The 15,132-nt window shown below is 38.3% G+C and overlaps 1 protein-coding gene and 1 pseudogene across 1 annotated transcript; both read left to right on the top strand.

The window, feature by feature from the left end:
* Positions 1 to 846: 846 nt before the first annotated feature.
* LOC122027997 lies at positions 847 to 1,635 on the top strand. The gene has a single exon (XM_042587008.1). It carries the CDS (start codon positions 847 to 849, stop codon positions 1,633 to 1,635), a length of 789 nt encoding a protein of 262 aa, XP_042442942.1.
* Positions 1,636 to 2,162: 527 nt separating this feature from the next.
* LOC122027995 lies at positions 2,163 to 14,431 on the top strand (annotated as a pseudogene).
* The last annotated feature ends 701 nt before the right edge of the window (positions 14,432 to 15,132 follow it).

Raw genomic sequence — 15,132 nt, 5'->3', positions numbered from 1 at the left:
TTCGTAATATTTAAATTATTTTGGGCTAGTAAATATATAATTTTGAATTGTAATTGATTGTGAAGCACTTTTTGCAAGAGATCCTTGATTTAATTAAAGATAGTAAATTCTATTGAATGAGTATAATTGCAGCCTTGATGATTTTTTCAATTGATATCTGTTTTATATATATATATATATTTTATAAACATGGCAAACACTTTTAGTACATTAATGTTTAGCTAAAATTAATTTGAGTTCAGACGGAAACAGATAAACTGAAGGAACGTTTAGTAAAACACATGCACGAATTTATAACGTGTCATATTTGGTAAAATCATGCGTAATCATCGTTTTAAATTGAATGAGATCTTATTGAATTGGAATAGTAAACTAAATTTGTTCATGCACATCCGATTCATTCATTCACAGTCCTAAACTTAGACATCAGTTATAATGAAATCGTTCAGGAATCTAGAAATAGACCATGGCCATCAAGTTTATCTGTCTTTGATGGAGTGTCGTAGGAAAGAATCCTTGGCGATTTAATTATGTTTCATTAGATTCCTCTCTCTCAATTCTCTCCTACCAAAAGGTACATTTCTCTTGTTTTTCTTCCTTTTTTTTCATTCTTCGATTTGTTATGATGGACTTTTGGCATTGCAGATTGTTCTTCATTTTTAATGAGATAATTGTGATGGGTAGTTATCGTGCAAATTCTTCTCCGGAATTACTTGATCAAATTCAAATCCCTTTAGAACAATCGAATCAATCTACGTTGGAAGGTAAAAGAACTAATTAATGAATCTCTTCTGTGCAATCTATTTTGCGATCTCTTGTTTGATGAATTAAGAAGAATTTGAATGAATGGTGATTCTGTTCGTAGGAAATGTGAAGTTGCTGACGAGATTGATTCAGGATTTCGCCGGCGCCGACGCCGGCGGCCGCAAGGCGCAATGCATCACCGAGATGATGGCCGTCCTCGGCGACATGCAGTCGCAAGTCCAGAAGGCCAACGTTCCACGGCGGCGAGAGGCCGAGCTCCGCCGCTGCAACACCGACCTCCGCCGCGGCGCCCCGCAACGGGACAGGGCCAAGCCCCTGGACCCAGCCGCGAGCGACACTCCCGACGTCCAGAAGCTCCGCCGCGAGCTCTTCTCCTCCTTCAACGCCCGCCGGAACCAGGAGAGGATGTGCGCCAGCCTCTCCAGGGAGAAGGAATTCATCGCGACGGAGCTCGCGCGCAAGGTGCGCGAGCTCGGCGAGGCGGAGGAGCTCGTAGAGGACCTCCGCCGGCAGAACTCCGTGCTTCTGGAGAAGCTCAAGGCCTGCGCGCCCGGAGAGAACGGGGATGCAGGCGACGGAGAGGCGCGGAGTCATAACTCTGCTCTGCAGGAGCGGAACAAGGCGCTGACGGAGCAGCTGCTGAGGTCGGTGGACGCGGGGAGGGTGATGAAGCGACGGCTGGCGGAGGTGCAGGAGGAGAACGCAAGGGTGGCCGAAGTGACTGTGGCGGTGGCGAAGTCGGTGGGCAGAATACGAGAAAAGTTGAACGCCGGCTGTGCAGAGGTGGAGGAGGAGGTGAAGTCGCTGGATCGGGTGCTGATTGGCTTGCAGGGGAAGCTCCTGAAGTTGCACCAACGAAAAGGGAATTAGGTTGTAGGGCAATAAGGAGAATAAAAACAAACTATTCAGAAATTTTAAATTTATTTTATTTGGTGGAGAGAATATTGGCAAAATATAAATGTTTTATTCGTCAGGGAGACTATTATTCTTATTTTTTTTTTCAGTTTTTTTATTTAACCGGATAAAAATATGCAAATTAATTTGTCGGGCTCTTTCGATTGCGCTCGTTCAAATTTGACCATTCGCGCCATTTCATAAAAATCCACACTCGACCTCCCGCGCTCGATTGCTCTCGCCCGAACTAAATTGCCAAAACCCTAGCCTTTTCCCCAATTCAACAGCAAGACGCCCGCCGGTCGTCCTTCGCAGGCGCGGATAGGTACTTTCCCTCCCTGTCTCCCATCTCAGTCTCCGATCTCCAAAACCCTGTATCTCTGACGGAACTTTTTTATTTATTTTTTAATTCGTTCACGGCAAAGGGAATTCAACAAGGATTTAGCATAGGTATCATCTGTTTCATGTTTCTACAGACTTTGTGTTCTCAACAGAAGTGACAGAGTCAGAGCTGCAGCTATGGCGGATGTGGCTCATTTGGAGAAGATGGGCCTAGAGCTCAAGTGTCCAATCTGGTATATAATATCTCTGATTGCATCCATCCTTTTTTTCCCCATTCTTGTTTATTATGTGAATACCGTTGAAAGTTTAGCTGCATTGAAATGTGGTTCTGATATCTGTTTTGTCTTAGCAATCATAGGTTGATCAAATAATTAGAATTTTTTTCTGAAGGCAACTGAACTTTTCTTTTTTGCAATCTAATGCGGATTTATGCAGCTGGAGCCTATTGAAATCTGCAGTATCAGTTGCTTCTTGCTTGCAATCACATCTTTTGCAAGTGAGTATTTATTTGATCGAACTGATCTTTAATTTTTTTTGTTGGTATTGTTACTTATTTTACATATCTGAACTCAGCTCATGCATTATGGAGTCAATGAAATCTGTGTTTAATTGGCCAGTCTGTAAAGTTCCATACCACCGAAGAGGTTAGCTTGCACAATTTCAAAAACCTATTTTTAAGAAAAATATGACGAATGGTATTCAGTTGTTCAATGTTAAGACATTTAGTACTATGCCATCTTATATAGACTTCATTCTCAGTGGACACCTGAGAATGTGTAATGAATTTCATCAGCTAATATGACACTTACTGCAACTTTATATCCATGACAACTTTGTTAGTGGTACCAAATACCAACATATATAATTTCTTATCCTTTTTTTACTATTATGTTAGGGTAGCATAAGTTACATGTGCAGTTACAAATTTACTGTTGACATTGTTATATTTTAATGAACCTTTTCCCTTTTGACCTGTTTTCCATCTGAGGGGTTTTCCATCTTTCCTTTTATTTTCTTAACTCTTTATCAGTATAACTTATTGGATGACTTTGTTGGAACAGGAGTAGGAGTATTTCCATATCTCGTTTTGTGTAACTACTGTATTATTAGACATCTGTTGAGGACTCGTTAAATGCTAAAGCTGCAGGAATCAACTTTCATTATTTAAAACTTGACGTGGTATTTGGTTAAATTAGTTGAAGATTTAACAAAGATAGGAGTAGGCTGTTGGTGAGTACATGATATCTCATAGCGGTCTTAATATTTGACTATGTCGGAGTTTATTGTTGTTTTGCTACTGAAAGTGTTTCTTAAGTGTCTGTGTTCTATTGCAGAAATTCGTGCTTCTCCTCACATGAACAATTTGATAAGCATTTATAAAAGCATGGAAGTTGCATCTGGGACCAATATCTTATCAATTCAAACAGACACCTAGTCAAGTTGAAGGTGACAATCTTTTCTGCTCCTTTGCTTTTCAACACAACTATAGCAACCACAAAATCAGTTGCTACAGATCATTAGTTTCTTGTGTCATGAAGCACGATGTTGATAGTTAGCTGAAAGAGATTAAAATCCAATTCTTGTCACCCAATAATATTTGTGTTTGCTACTATAAGTTCATCCACTTGTTATGGGATCCTGTTTTACTACAATCTGTGAATAAGTAGTTGTGCTTTCCACTTCTATGGTTTTGTTTAGCTTAATCTTTGGTCAATTCCATGCAAATATTTCTAGGGGATCATGAGAAAAACAAACTTGCCAGTGTGATTAGCATGAGATTCCAAAAGAAATCCAAGAGAAAGGGGTCATCCAAAATGAAAAGGGTGGCTCCAAACATTCTCCTAAACATATGCCTAAACAACCTTCTTTTTCTGCCAAGAAGAGGTTACACGTGATCCCATACCCTATCTCTGAGACTCCATTGAGACACCAAAAGTTCTCCATATCAGAAGATCCAGTAGTAGCTCACAGAGGACAATAAATTGGGTACAAATGAAAGAATGGTTCCAGATAGTGATGAAGGTGGTTTATTTCAACCATTTTTTTGGCTGAGAGAAGATGGAGATGACGAAAGTCCTGAAAAATTAAGTCAGCAGCAAATAATGGAGACTTCTTTGCCCTACAGTGTTCCACGTTTCAGTGACATCAAAGATTTTGAAGATGATATGCCTACTTCAGACACACCTACTGTGAATGATCTTAGAATTTATATGCTTCCATATCTTTTAACTGGAGCATTCATTTAGTAAAACAATGCAGAATCAGTTGGGCATTGCAGAAGATTATGACAGTGAAATGTTTGACTGGACTCAAAGAGCTTGCTCTCCTGAGCTATGTTTGACACCCCAAAGAACCCAGGCAATTCTACTTTTGAAATGTTCCATTCTCTTATTCTCCTGTTTTATGTTTTTTTTTGTAATTTATTCTTGTTAAAATTGTGTTAGATGCAGAATCAGACTAGGAAGAGGATTTTGCATAATGCATATGTCAGAAGAAAAATGGCAGGATTCTGATTCGGTGGCTTAATCATCTGATATAGTCACAAAGGAAGATGATAAAGTTGGAAGTCATGGCGCAAGAGAACAAAATCATAGAAAGAAGAGAAAGCAAAAAGGTAAAAGAATTTCAACAATAACAAAATCATCACAGAGATATCAATGTGATAACAATAGAGAGGATACTAATTCTGAAGAAATGTTTAAAACAAAGAGTCCTATAGAACAAAGGAGAGACAAAGTACTTTGAAAATATGAAGGAAAATAATTTCTTTTTAACACACACTAGAATTGGTACAAGGCTCTCTTGTTTATAGAGAGGATTTACAATAGAAAGGAAATTGATACAGCGATTAAGGGGAGTTAGGTCAAAGTCAAGGAGGTCGGTTGACTTGATAGTTAAAGTGAAGGAAGGGTCAACTTTTGAGGCCAACATAGTCAATCATCGTGGTCTAAAGGTTATTTGATTGGACCATTGGGCTGGTCGGTTGTCGAGTTCATCAGGTTATCCGACAGGATCATTGGGCTGATTAGATGCTAAATCCCTAAATATTGATGAATGATTCAAGATGAGTCAGCACTAAACAAAGCCAAGACTTATTTGTCACTTGGAGGTAACACGATGAACTAGCTTGGTTGAGTAGTCCAGTTGATCAGATCCATATTCTGATCGGACAGAATGGACGTCCGATCCGATTCAACCCTTTCGCTAAATGGGCCGAGTGAAGGATGAGTTCTTGACAACACTTTATAAGTCTAATCGATTGGTCCTTATGAGCGATTGTTGACCGGGTCAAGGGGGAACTCGGTCATTTGACCATTTAAACATATTGTGGGCTCCTCAATCTAACAATCTTATATTCTTTTTTGATGTTTTATGCTATGGAGGATAGAGAATATTCTTTTTGCAAGTTGTATATTAGAAATTTCTTTTTTGCCAAATGCATAGATTGCGGGTTAATTTTGGAAATGGTGTTAGAGTATCCTTATGGTTTGTCCTTTTTTAGGCACACTTTGAGATTCGTGCATATACAAATAGTAACATTATAAAAGGGGGTCTCAGGCAGAGGTACGTGATGCTATGCATTTTTACACACTCATATCTATTGTTCCTCTTATTGTTCATATACTAGATTCGAGTACCGACTTGAGTGTTGGAGGGTTTACACCGGGGATCCCTTCTTTGGCTCGATTACTAATGCTCTTTTTGATATGTAGGATCGCCAAGAGTCACTTTTTTGTTGAATCAGAGTCTTCAAACGGTCAACATCAGAGTCACCTTCCCCGCTAACTGTCTTCTCTGCTTTTGGATAGGATCATAAACTAATGAAAAGGAAACTAGATAGAACTAATAAGAAAACTAATCAAAACTAATATTTGATAGATTATCCTTTCCTATTTTTTTCCTGATTTGTATATCTTTTACAATCTATATTTGCATAAGAAATGATCCTTGAATATTTTTGCAATTATGACTAAATCAAGGACTTTAATTATAGAATTTCCAACACTCCCTCTCAAGTTAGTTTGTAGATATCTTCCATAGTCAGCTTATCAATTGTTTCTTGTGTAGTCCCTTTGTTAGTACATCAACTAATTATTCATCGGTTAGAAGATATGTTATGCATATGATTCTAGTGTTGATTTTCTTCTTGATGAAATGTTTATCCACTTGTATATGCTTTGTGCAATCATGAAGAACATGATTATGAGCTATGGAAATAGCAGCTTTATTGCCACAATAAACCTTTATAGGAGTCGAGTAAGAAAGCTTCAATTCCTCCAGAATTTTTTTGATCCACATCACCTCATTGATTCCAGGGGCAACAACTTTGAATTCTGCTTCAACACTATTTCTAGCTACTACATTTTATTTTTAACTTTGCCATGTAATTAGGTTCCCACCAATAAATGAACAATAGCCTGATTTTGATCTCCTGTCCGTAACATCTCTGTTCAATTTGCATCTGTGTAGACTTTAACTCGAAGATGTCAATGTTTCTTGACTAATAAATCTCTCCTTGGAGTTCCTTTTAAATATCTTAATATCCTATAGATGGCTTCGAAATGTTCTGCTCTTGGTGAGTGCATGAACTGACTTACCATGTTAACTTAAAGTGATAACAAGTCGTGTATGAGACAAGTAAATTAATTTTCCTATGAGTTTCTAATATAGGTCTCTGTCATTCACTTCTTTAATCCTATCAGCTTGTAACTTCAAGTTAGGCTCAATCGAAGTCTCAAGCATTTTACACCCAAGCAAACCTGTTTCTCTAAGGAGATCATGAATATATTTTCTTTGATTAACAAATATATCTAACTTGGACCTTGCAAATTCCATTCCGAGGAAATACTTGAAGACTCTTATATCCTTAATTTGAAATTCTTTTGTGGGTCTCTTCTTTAGGATTGCCAATTCTGTTTCATCATCATCAATTAAGATAATGTCATTAACACAAACAATCAAAACAACAACTTTACCCTTTTTTGAATGTTTATAAAATATTGTGTGATCTGCTTGACTCTTCAGGAAGCCATAACTGAAAACAGCCTTTCTAAAGCGTTCAAACTACGCTCTTGGTGACGGTTTGAGTCCATATAATGCCTTATTTAATTTACACACTTTTTCACTTCCAAGTCTCTTCTCAAATCTTGGCGGTAGGCTCATGAACACCTCTTATAGATCACCATTGAGATATGCATTTTTAATGTCAAGTTGATATAGAGGCCAATTTGAATTTATTATAAGATATAGTAGGATTTTGATAGAGTTTATCTTAGCAATTGGAGCAAAAGTCTCTTGATAGTCAATCCCATAAGTCTGAGTGAAGCTTGTAGCCATTAGTCTAGCCTTGTACCTTTCAATACTTCCATCAGCTTTATATTTTATTGTAAACACTCATTTACGCCTAACTCATTTCTTACGTTTGGTAGATTAGCTATCTCTCAAGTGCCACTTCTCCTTAAAGCATTCATCTCTTCCATGATTGCTAAATTCTAACTTGGATCATCCAACGCTTTCTATATATTCCTTGGAATAACAAGTGTGAAATCCTAGAAGTGAAAGCTTTATGGTTTTTAATAATTTTTAATAGGAAATATTGTTTACAATAGGATGATTAGCGCAATTTCGGGCACCTTTTCTAATTGCTATAAGAATATTAAGATCAGGAATAGTAGGTGAGCAATTAGATAGAATAGAAGGAATCAAAGATGGACTTGGGATAGGGTTACTTGAAATTTCAATGTCAAAGTTCGGATTTTCAGACTGGTGTCGTGCAAGCTTGACATTTGAGTCTTTATTTTTTAGATGAAATCTCTTCTTAGTATAAACCTGAAGTTCAGAATTTAGATCACAATGATCAATTTGTAGTATTTCTCCCTTTGATTGAGAGTCTTTAATACTAATGATTAACTAGGTTAGGTAATGTCGAGTCTGGGGTGATTGACCCAGCTCCATGGAAGTGTCCTACTAGCCACTAGAGTAAATTGGTAAGTACTTGCGGCGGACGACCTAAAATTCCAACATCCCTTAATCGCAATTCCCATTTGGAGTAAAAATCCTTGCAAATACGCCGTAGTTAGGAATTAAACCATAGATGCTTGGGAGACAACTGAGCGCCCTTATCGTTGCACCATAGCCCCGGGAGCAAGAGTCTCCAATATTAGGCACTAGAGGTAGGTAATTATTTTCAAAATTGATTAGAAAAATGATATTGGGAAGTGGGATAGAAATGTCCCAAAAATTATCTTTTACTTCACTTGTCGTTCCTTGAAAAGAATTTTTGGTAAAATAGGGGTTTGTTTATAAAAAAGATGCATCCATGTTCACAATTTTTTTGTCTGAGGATCAAAACACGTATACCCCTTTTTGTTTGATGAATAACCTAAGAATGCATATTTTATAGCATGTGGTTCAAGTTTTGAACAAAATTGACATGAAACGTGAGCATAGATAGTACATTTAAAAATTTTGACATATAAATTAGAAAAAAATCTAATTTCAGGATTTTTTTTTTAAGATAATCAAGTGGTGTTTTGTATTCTAACACCTTAGTAGACATCCTGTTTATCAAGCAAGAGGTTGTTAAAATTGCTTCACCTTATAAATACGTAGGAACATTTATATAAAACATTATGGCACGTGTTACTTCAAGTAAATGTTTATTTTTTCGTTCTGCAATGCCATTTTGTTGAGGGATATTTTGACAAGTAGATTGATAAAAATGCTTTTTTCGTTCAAAAAATTGCTCAAGTGCTCATTAAAATATTCTGTTCCATTGTCAGAATGTAAAATATAAATTTTGGTTTGAAATTGGTTTTCAATAATAGTGTACAAATTTTTAAACAAATTTTTCACTTTAGATTTTTTATTTATCGGATAAATCTAACATAAATGTTGATACAGCGCATGTTTGTGGGGTCAGTAAGATGATGTGGTTAGGAGTCAAGACCATCGGATGGTCAGAAGTCAAGCCTCCATGGCTGGTCAGAAGTCAAGCTTACGTGAAGGTCAGAAGTCCAGCCTCCGTGGCTGGTTAGAAGTCAAGTTTACGTGGCCAGGGTCAAAGTCTCAGCTGATGGGGCGGTCAAAGGATAGGATTATAAGTCGGACAAGTGCCAGCCTTGATAGCGGTCAAGGACCGGACCCATTGGCTACGTACAGCTGAAGACTGAGCCCACAAGTCAAGTAAAGGTAAAAGAAAGAAGGCCCTTGGCATAGAACAAACTGGGCATACAGGTCGGGATGTACAATCCATGGATAACAGTAGACGAACGCAGGTCGGGAAACAGACCAGGCGTACAGGTCGGAACGTACAGGCCATGGATAATAGCGGACAAGAGCAGGTCGGGATACAACTCTAACGAATAGGTCGGAGCGTACAGGCCGTGGATAATAGCGGACAGATGCAGGTCGGGATACAGATCGGGCGTACAGGTCGTGACGTACAATTAATGGATAACAGTAGACGAACGCAGGTCGGGAAACAGACCAGGCGTACATGTCGGGACGTACATGCCATGGATAATAGCGGACAAGAGCAGGTCGGGATATAGCTCTAACGAACAGGTCGGAACGTACAGGCCGTGGATAGTAGCGGACAGATGCAGGTCGGGATACAGATCGGGCGTACAGGTCGGGACGTACAAACCATGGATAACAGTAGACGAACGCAGGTCGGGAAATAGACCAGACGTACAGGTTGTGGTTAACAACGGACAAAAGCATGTCGGGATACAAGCTTGGCGCACAGGTCGGGACATACAAATCACGGATAACAGCATACAGAGACAGGTTGGAATACAGACCGCGGAGTATAGACCTAACTTCCAGGCATTACAGGACAAGCAAGTCAGTGAATCGCAACTGTCTGTCAGAGAATGTCAGAGAATAATCAGTGTGTCAGGGAATATGCGAACAGTTGGGGCTCATTACCCCTTTTGATTCCATCGCCAGCCTATAAGAAGGTGCCGCGTGTCATTCACCGTCAGACAAAGCCTGACAGCCGACATTCCCTGACACTAGCCAGACCCCAGAAACATCCGTTGCAGTATAAAAAAGGATGCTTTGTCCCTTATGCAGGTATGCTTACTCGTCATTTTCACTAGTCTTTACTTTTCGTCCTTTCTCTGTGTTTTATGGGGAAAAAGCACCTGACTTGAGCGTCGGAGGGTCTAACCTGGGGACTTTTCCCCTAGTTTCTGATCTCTAACGACTCGGGTGCTCGTTTGAGTGTGCGCAGAGCCGTATTATCATCTCCCTGGTCATCTCCCTCCGTCAGCCACCCGTGCGAACCTTTCCAGGGGGTGCCAGGTAGATCCGACGCCTCGACGACTTTCTGTCAACTTCCAGTACATCGAGGCCCGCCTTTATCCGATTTAGCTTCCGGATGGGATCAAATGTGCATAATCATCAATAAATGTTACAAACTATCTTTTTCTAGAAAGAGTAGTAATTTTAGATGGGCCCAAACATTATTATGAATCAAATAAAAAGGTTTGGAGGTCTGGTAATTTTTTGGCAAATAAGTTAAACGATGAAATTTTGTAGAAAAACAAATTTCACAATGTAAAGAAGAATAATCAATGCCTTTAAATAATTTTGGAAAAAAGGTTTTTAGATAAAGAAAACTAGGATGTCCTAGTCTATAGTGCCATAGCATTATTTTTTCTCGAATTGAGTTTGAACTGATACAATTAAAGCTTTGAACTTTTTATTACTAATAAGTATTTCATCCAAGTAGTAAAGACTTTCAATCGTCTTAGCACACCCAATCATCATCCCTGAGTTCTAGTCTTGAAATTTACAATGTGATTTAAGAAATATAATGTGACAATTAGAATCTTTAGATAATTTACTAATAGACAAAAGGTTGCATGCTAATTTAGGAACATGAAGAACATAATTGTGATTGATTTTTTCGGTCAGTTTAATATGTTCTTTTCCTGCAATAGGTGAAAAATTATCATCGACAATTCTAATTTACTCATTTCCAGAACAAGGTAAATAATTATCAAATAAGTGAGAGCAACTAGACATGTGGTCTGTGGCTCCATAATCTATGATCCACGGAGAGGAGTTGGATTGCTACCTGTTTGTGCCAAGGAGACACTAGGAATACCATATGAGAAGTGATTTTATTAGCTTCAAGAGTTGATCCATTTGCTCTTTGTTGAAGGGACCTGAGTCAGCTTTATTAGCAATAGGAATTCCACGATTCTTCTCTTCTTGCTTGCTACTTTTCTAATTGGCAAGTTTGCCATGAATTTTCCAACATGCCTCATGTGTATGGCAAGGCTTGTTGGAGAAATCACACCAAACTCGCAGCTTATCATTAGATTTGTGTTGGTAATTTGTAGCTTTGTAGGTAGCATCAGTAAATAAGGTAGAATTTTCAATTGACTCACTAATACTTCTTTTTTTAGGCATGACCCTCCTTCGACTTTCTTCTCTTCTGACTTCAGCAAATATTTTACCATTGGATGGGAGAGGAGGTCTCCCAATAATCCTTCCTCGTACTTCATCAAATTTGATGTTGAAACTAGTAAGAAATTTATAAATACGGTTGTCTTCCATGGTTTTCTTGTGGTGGTTGCAGTCATCAACATATTTCCATTCGTATGTACTGAAGAGGTGAAGATCTTGTCACAACCTTTTCAATGAATTGAAGTATTTGGTGATGGAATCATCTCCTTGACTAATTTCCCTCAACTTTAAAGTCAATTAAAAAACCTGAGATTGGTTACCTAGGTCAGAATACATCTGATTACCATTATCTCACAACTCTTTTGCAGTAGGATATCATATGTAATTGATAGTTGTATCCTCATCTATGGAGTTGACTAGTCATATCATAATCATGGAGTTTTCAGTATCCCATGTGGCATGCAACGAATCATTAATAGCAGGAGCGTTCTTGTCACTCGTGATATAATTGGTTTTTTCCATTTCCACGGATATACATTTGGATGGATTGCGACTATCAGAGGAAGTTGTCACCATTTAGGTGGATGGTGGTGATTTGGATTGAATGAGAGTTGGAATGGTGTTGTAAGACAGTGATAGTGACAGAGATTGTAGTGACTTCGGACGTGACTTTTGACATGACTATTACAATTTTAATGCTGCTTTGATACCAACTTAGAAAATATGAGGGAAAATAATTTCTTTCTCACACACACTAGAATTGGTATAAGGTTATGTTTATAGAGAGAATTTACAATAGGAAAGAAATTAATGAAAAGGAAACTAAATGAAGCTAATAAGGAAATTAATCGAAGCTAATATTTGACCGATTATCCTTTCTTATTTTTTTCATAATTTTTATATCTTTTACCATCTATATTTGCATAAGAAATGATCCTGGAATATTCCTACAATTATGACTAAATCAATGACTTTAATGACAGAATTTCTAACAAAAGTCCATAGATTCTAATTGTCCTACAGATTCAAATAACAAAAAAAATGATGCTGCACCTATGGCTCATGAACAATCTCCAAGTTTATCTCGCAAGGAAAAAAATCGCATGTTAAAAAAAGAAGACGCTATGGTAACTGATCGATCCAACAAAAGAATAAGGTGGCTTATCCTAAACAGGATAGAAAGTACTTCAAAAAATCAAATCCTGAACAGGTCAAGTTATTAAGAGATATTGAAGACTCTGGTAACGAAGCAAACAAACAAGAGCAAAATTTTCAACTAAATTTTCTAGATGTGATTGAATCAATTCATCAGCATGGTGAGCAGAGGAAATATTCCAGAAGTTTGCCAAATGAAAGAGTTAAAAGGATCCAGAAACGTCAACTGGGAGAGATGAATGCTGACGATTCTGAGCAAAATGAGGGTAGGGGCTCTAAGGTGGATGCAATTTCAATGGTCAGTCGTGAAAGTAAAAACAATCAGATTTTGTCCAAGACTTCCATGAATTCTCAAATTAAAGGCACACTCAATTGTAAAGTTTTGCAGGGCAGTATCTTGAGAAGATGCAAAAAGTTTAGTTCTCCAGTTCAATGTGCTTTCTGCCATTCCTCAAATGACACGGAGATATTTTTTTACTTGTTCTGAATAGTTCTTGTTGATTATTTTTAGGAACTAACTAATATGGGAAAGAGGCTTCATAGGGTTCTGGAGAGATGATGCACTATTTTAATGGGAAGTCCGTTGCTCCAGATTTCAATGGTGGCAGTAACATTATAAATTCTCACAAGAATTGCACCGAGTGGTAAGATCTTTTTCATTTAATTGCTATCATTCTTAGTAATTTTCCTTAAACGTATCTTGGTACTTTGAGCATCATGAAACATATATTTACTGTGAAGGGCTCCTGACGTCTACTTTGAAGGTGAAATTGCCTTCAATCTTACAGCTGTGGTATCGAGAAGCAGAAGGCTAAAGTGCAGTTGTTGTGGTTTCATAGGTGCAGCCCTTGGATGTTATGAGAAAAGTTGCTGAAAGAGCTTCCACTTCACTTGTGCTAAGATAATGCCAGAATGCAAATGAGACGCTGTAAGTAATTGGTGAAATTTGTGGAGATTAATTTGCTCATACAAGTGCATGCTTGGGATTACTTAAAAATAAAAGGTCTAGTCGTATGAAAGCTATCAAGTATAGGCCCCCAAAAAGGGATAAATAAGAGTAGTAGCTTTAGATGATAGATTTTATAGTTATATGAATTAATCTAAAAAATAATCAATGATTGTTATTCTCATTCTCCACTCTTATTCTCCTAAATCAAACGCTCCCTAAATTAATTGGAGTTGTATGAAATATTGAGTGATTGAAGATATACTTTATGTGATGAAAGTGTTTTAATTGTTGTAATAATCTTGAGTAATATTGGGTTGAGGGATAAGGTCCATGTTAGTGTATCCTAAAAAAATTGAGATTTGCATTTGATGATTTGTTTTTTTTAGTCTTTTTCCATGAGGTATCTCATGCAACAATTTCCATTTGAAACGGGAGCAATGTTATACAGATTTAAATCCTTAAATCTTGGCAGAAAATCTTTTGGATCTAAGTTGCTCACTATTAGTTCAAGTAATTTTTTTGTTACACTTGATGATTCTTCTTAGTTACCTTCCTCATGCACAGCAATGGTTCAAAATGTCAACTTGACATTCTTTAATTACCATCATTCTTTTAACTAAAATTTGTGCTTTACTGTGGCAGCAAAACTTTGTGATGTTATGCCCTCTCCATACATCTACCAAGTTACCATATGAAGTATCACAATTTCAAAGGAAAAGAAGAATTCTACGCCAAAAAGGTTAGCATGAGAGGATAGAATTTAAGTAGTGTAGTACATAATAATCAAATTTACTATTCGATTTTATTTGCCTGGTGAACTGATGGAAAACAGTAGATCGTCTCAAGTATCACCAAGCAATCCTTGTGACGATCAGAATTAGTTGTTGGGAAAAATAATTTGTTGTCGGAGATTTATGGGGTATTAGCTGAATTTAAATTATATTGAATTAAATTCAACTTACAGTCGATTGGACCTGGGTGAATAATCTAAGGCTGTCAGCAGAGGCTGGTTTTTTACTATGTGCAAAAGAGTGGCAGATCTGTGTTGTCGAGCGGGCAAATCGATCAAGCAGCAGAACAACACGATCGAGCGTAGCAGATCAGAGGGGTCGATTGAGTAGTACGATTGAGCGGCAGATAGGCCTGGCGAGCAGATAGGTCGGGCGAGAAGCAGGCCGGGCGGGTAGACAGTCTAAGCGATGAGACATGTCGACCGGGCGAGGAAACAAGCCGATCGAGTGGGCCAACAGACAGGTCGAGCGAAGCAAACAAGCTGGTCGGGCGAAGCATATAGGTTGGTTAGAGTAGACAGGCCAAGCGAAGCAAATAAACCGATCGGACGAAGCAGACAGGTCGGTCAGGCGAAGCATATAGGCTGGTCGGAGTAGACAGGCCGAGCGAAGCAAACAGGTCGGTCGGAGGAAGCAGACAGGTCAATCGGGCGAAGCATATAGGCTGGTCGGAGTAGACAGGTCGAGCGAAGCAAACAAGCCGGTCGGTCGAAGCAGACAGGTCGATCGGACGAAGCAGACAGGTCGGGCGAAGCAAACAGGCTGATCAGACGTAGAGATCGAGCGAGTGGCTGATCGGGCTTTGACATCGAG

The sequence above is a fragment of the Zingiber officinale genome, chromosome 10A (assembly GCF_018446385.1).
Source record: "Zingiber officinale cultivar Zhangliang chromosome 10A, Zo_v1.1, whole genome shotgun sequence".
Lineage (NCBI taxonomy): Eukaryota > Viridiplantae > Streptophyta > Magnoliopsida > Zingiberales > Zingiberaceae > Zingiber > Zingiber officinale.
The sequence above is the reverse complement of the archived record's forward strand: the minus strand, read 5'-3'. Positions and strand labels throughout refer to the sequence as shown.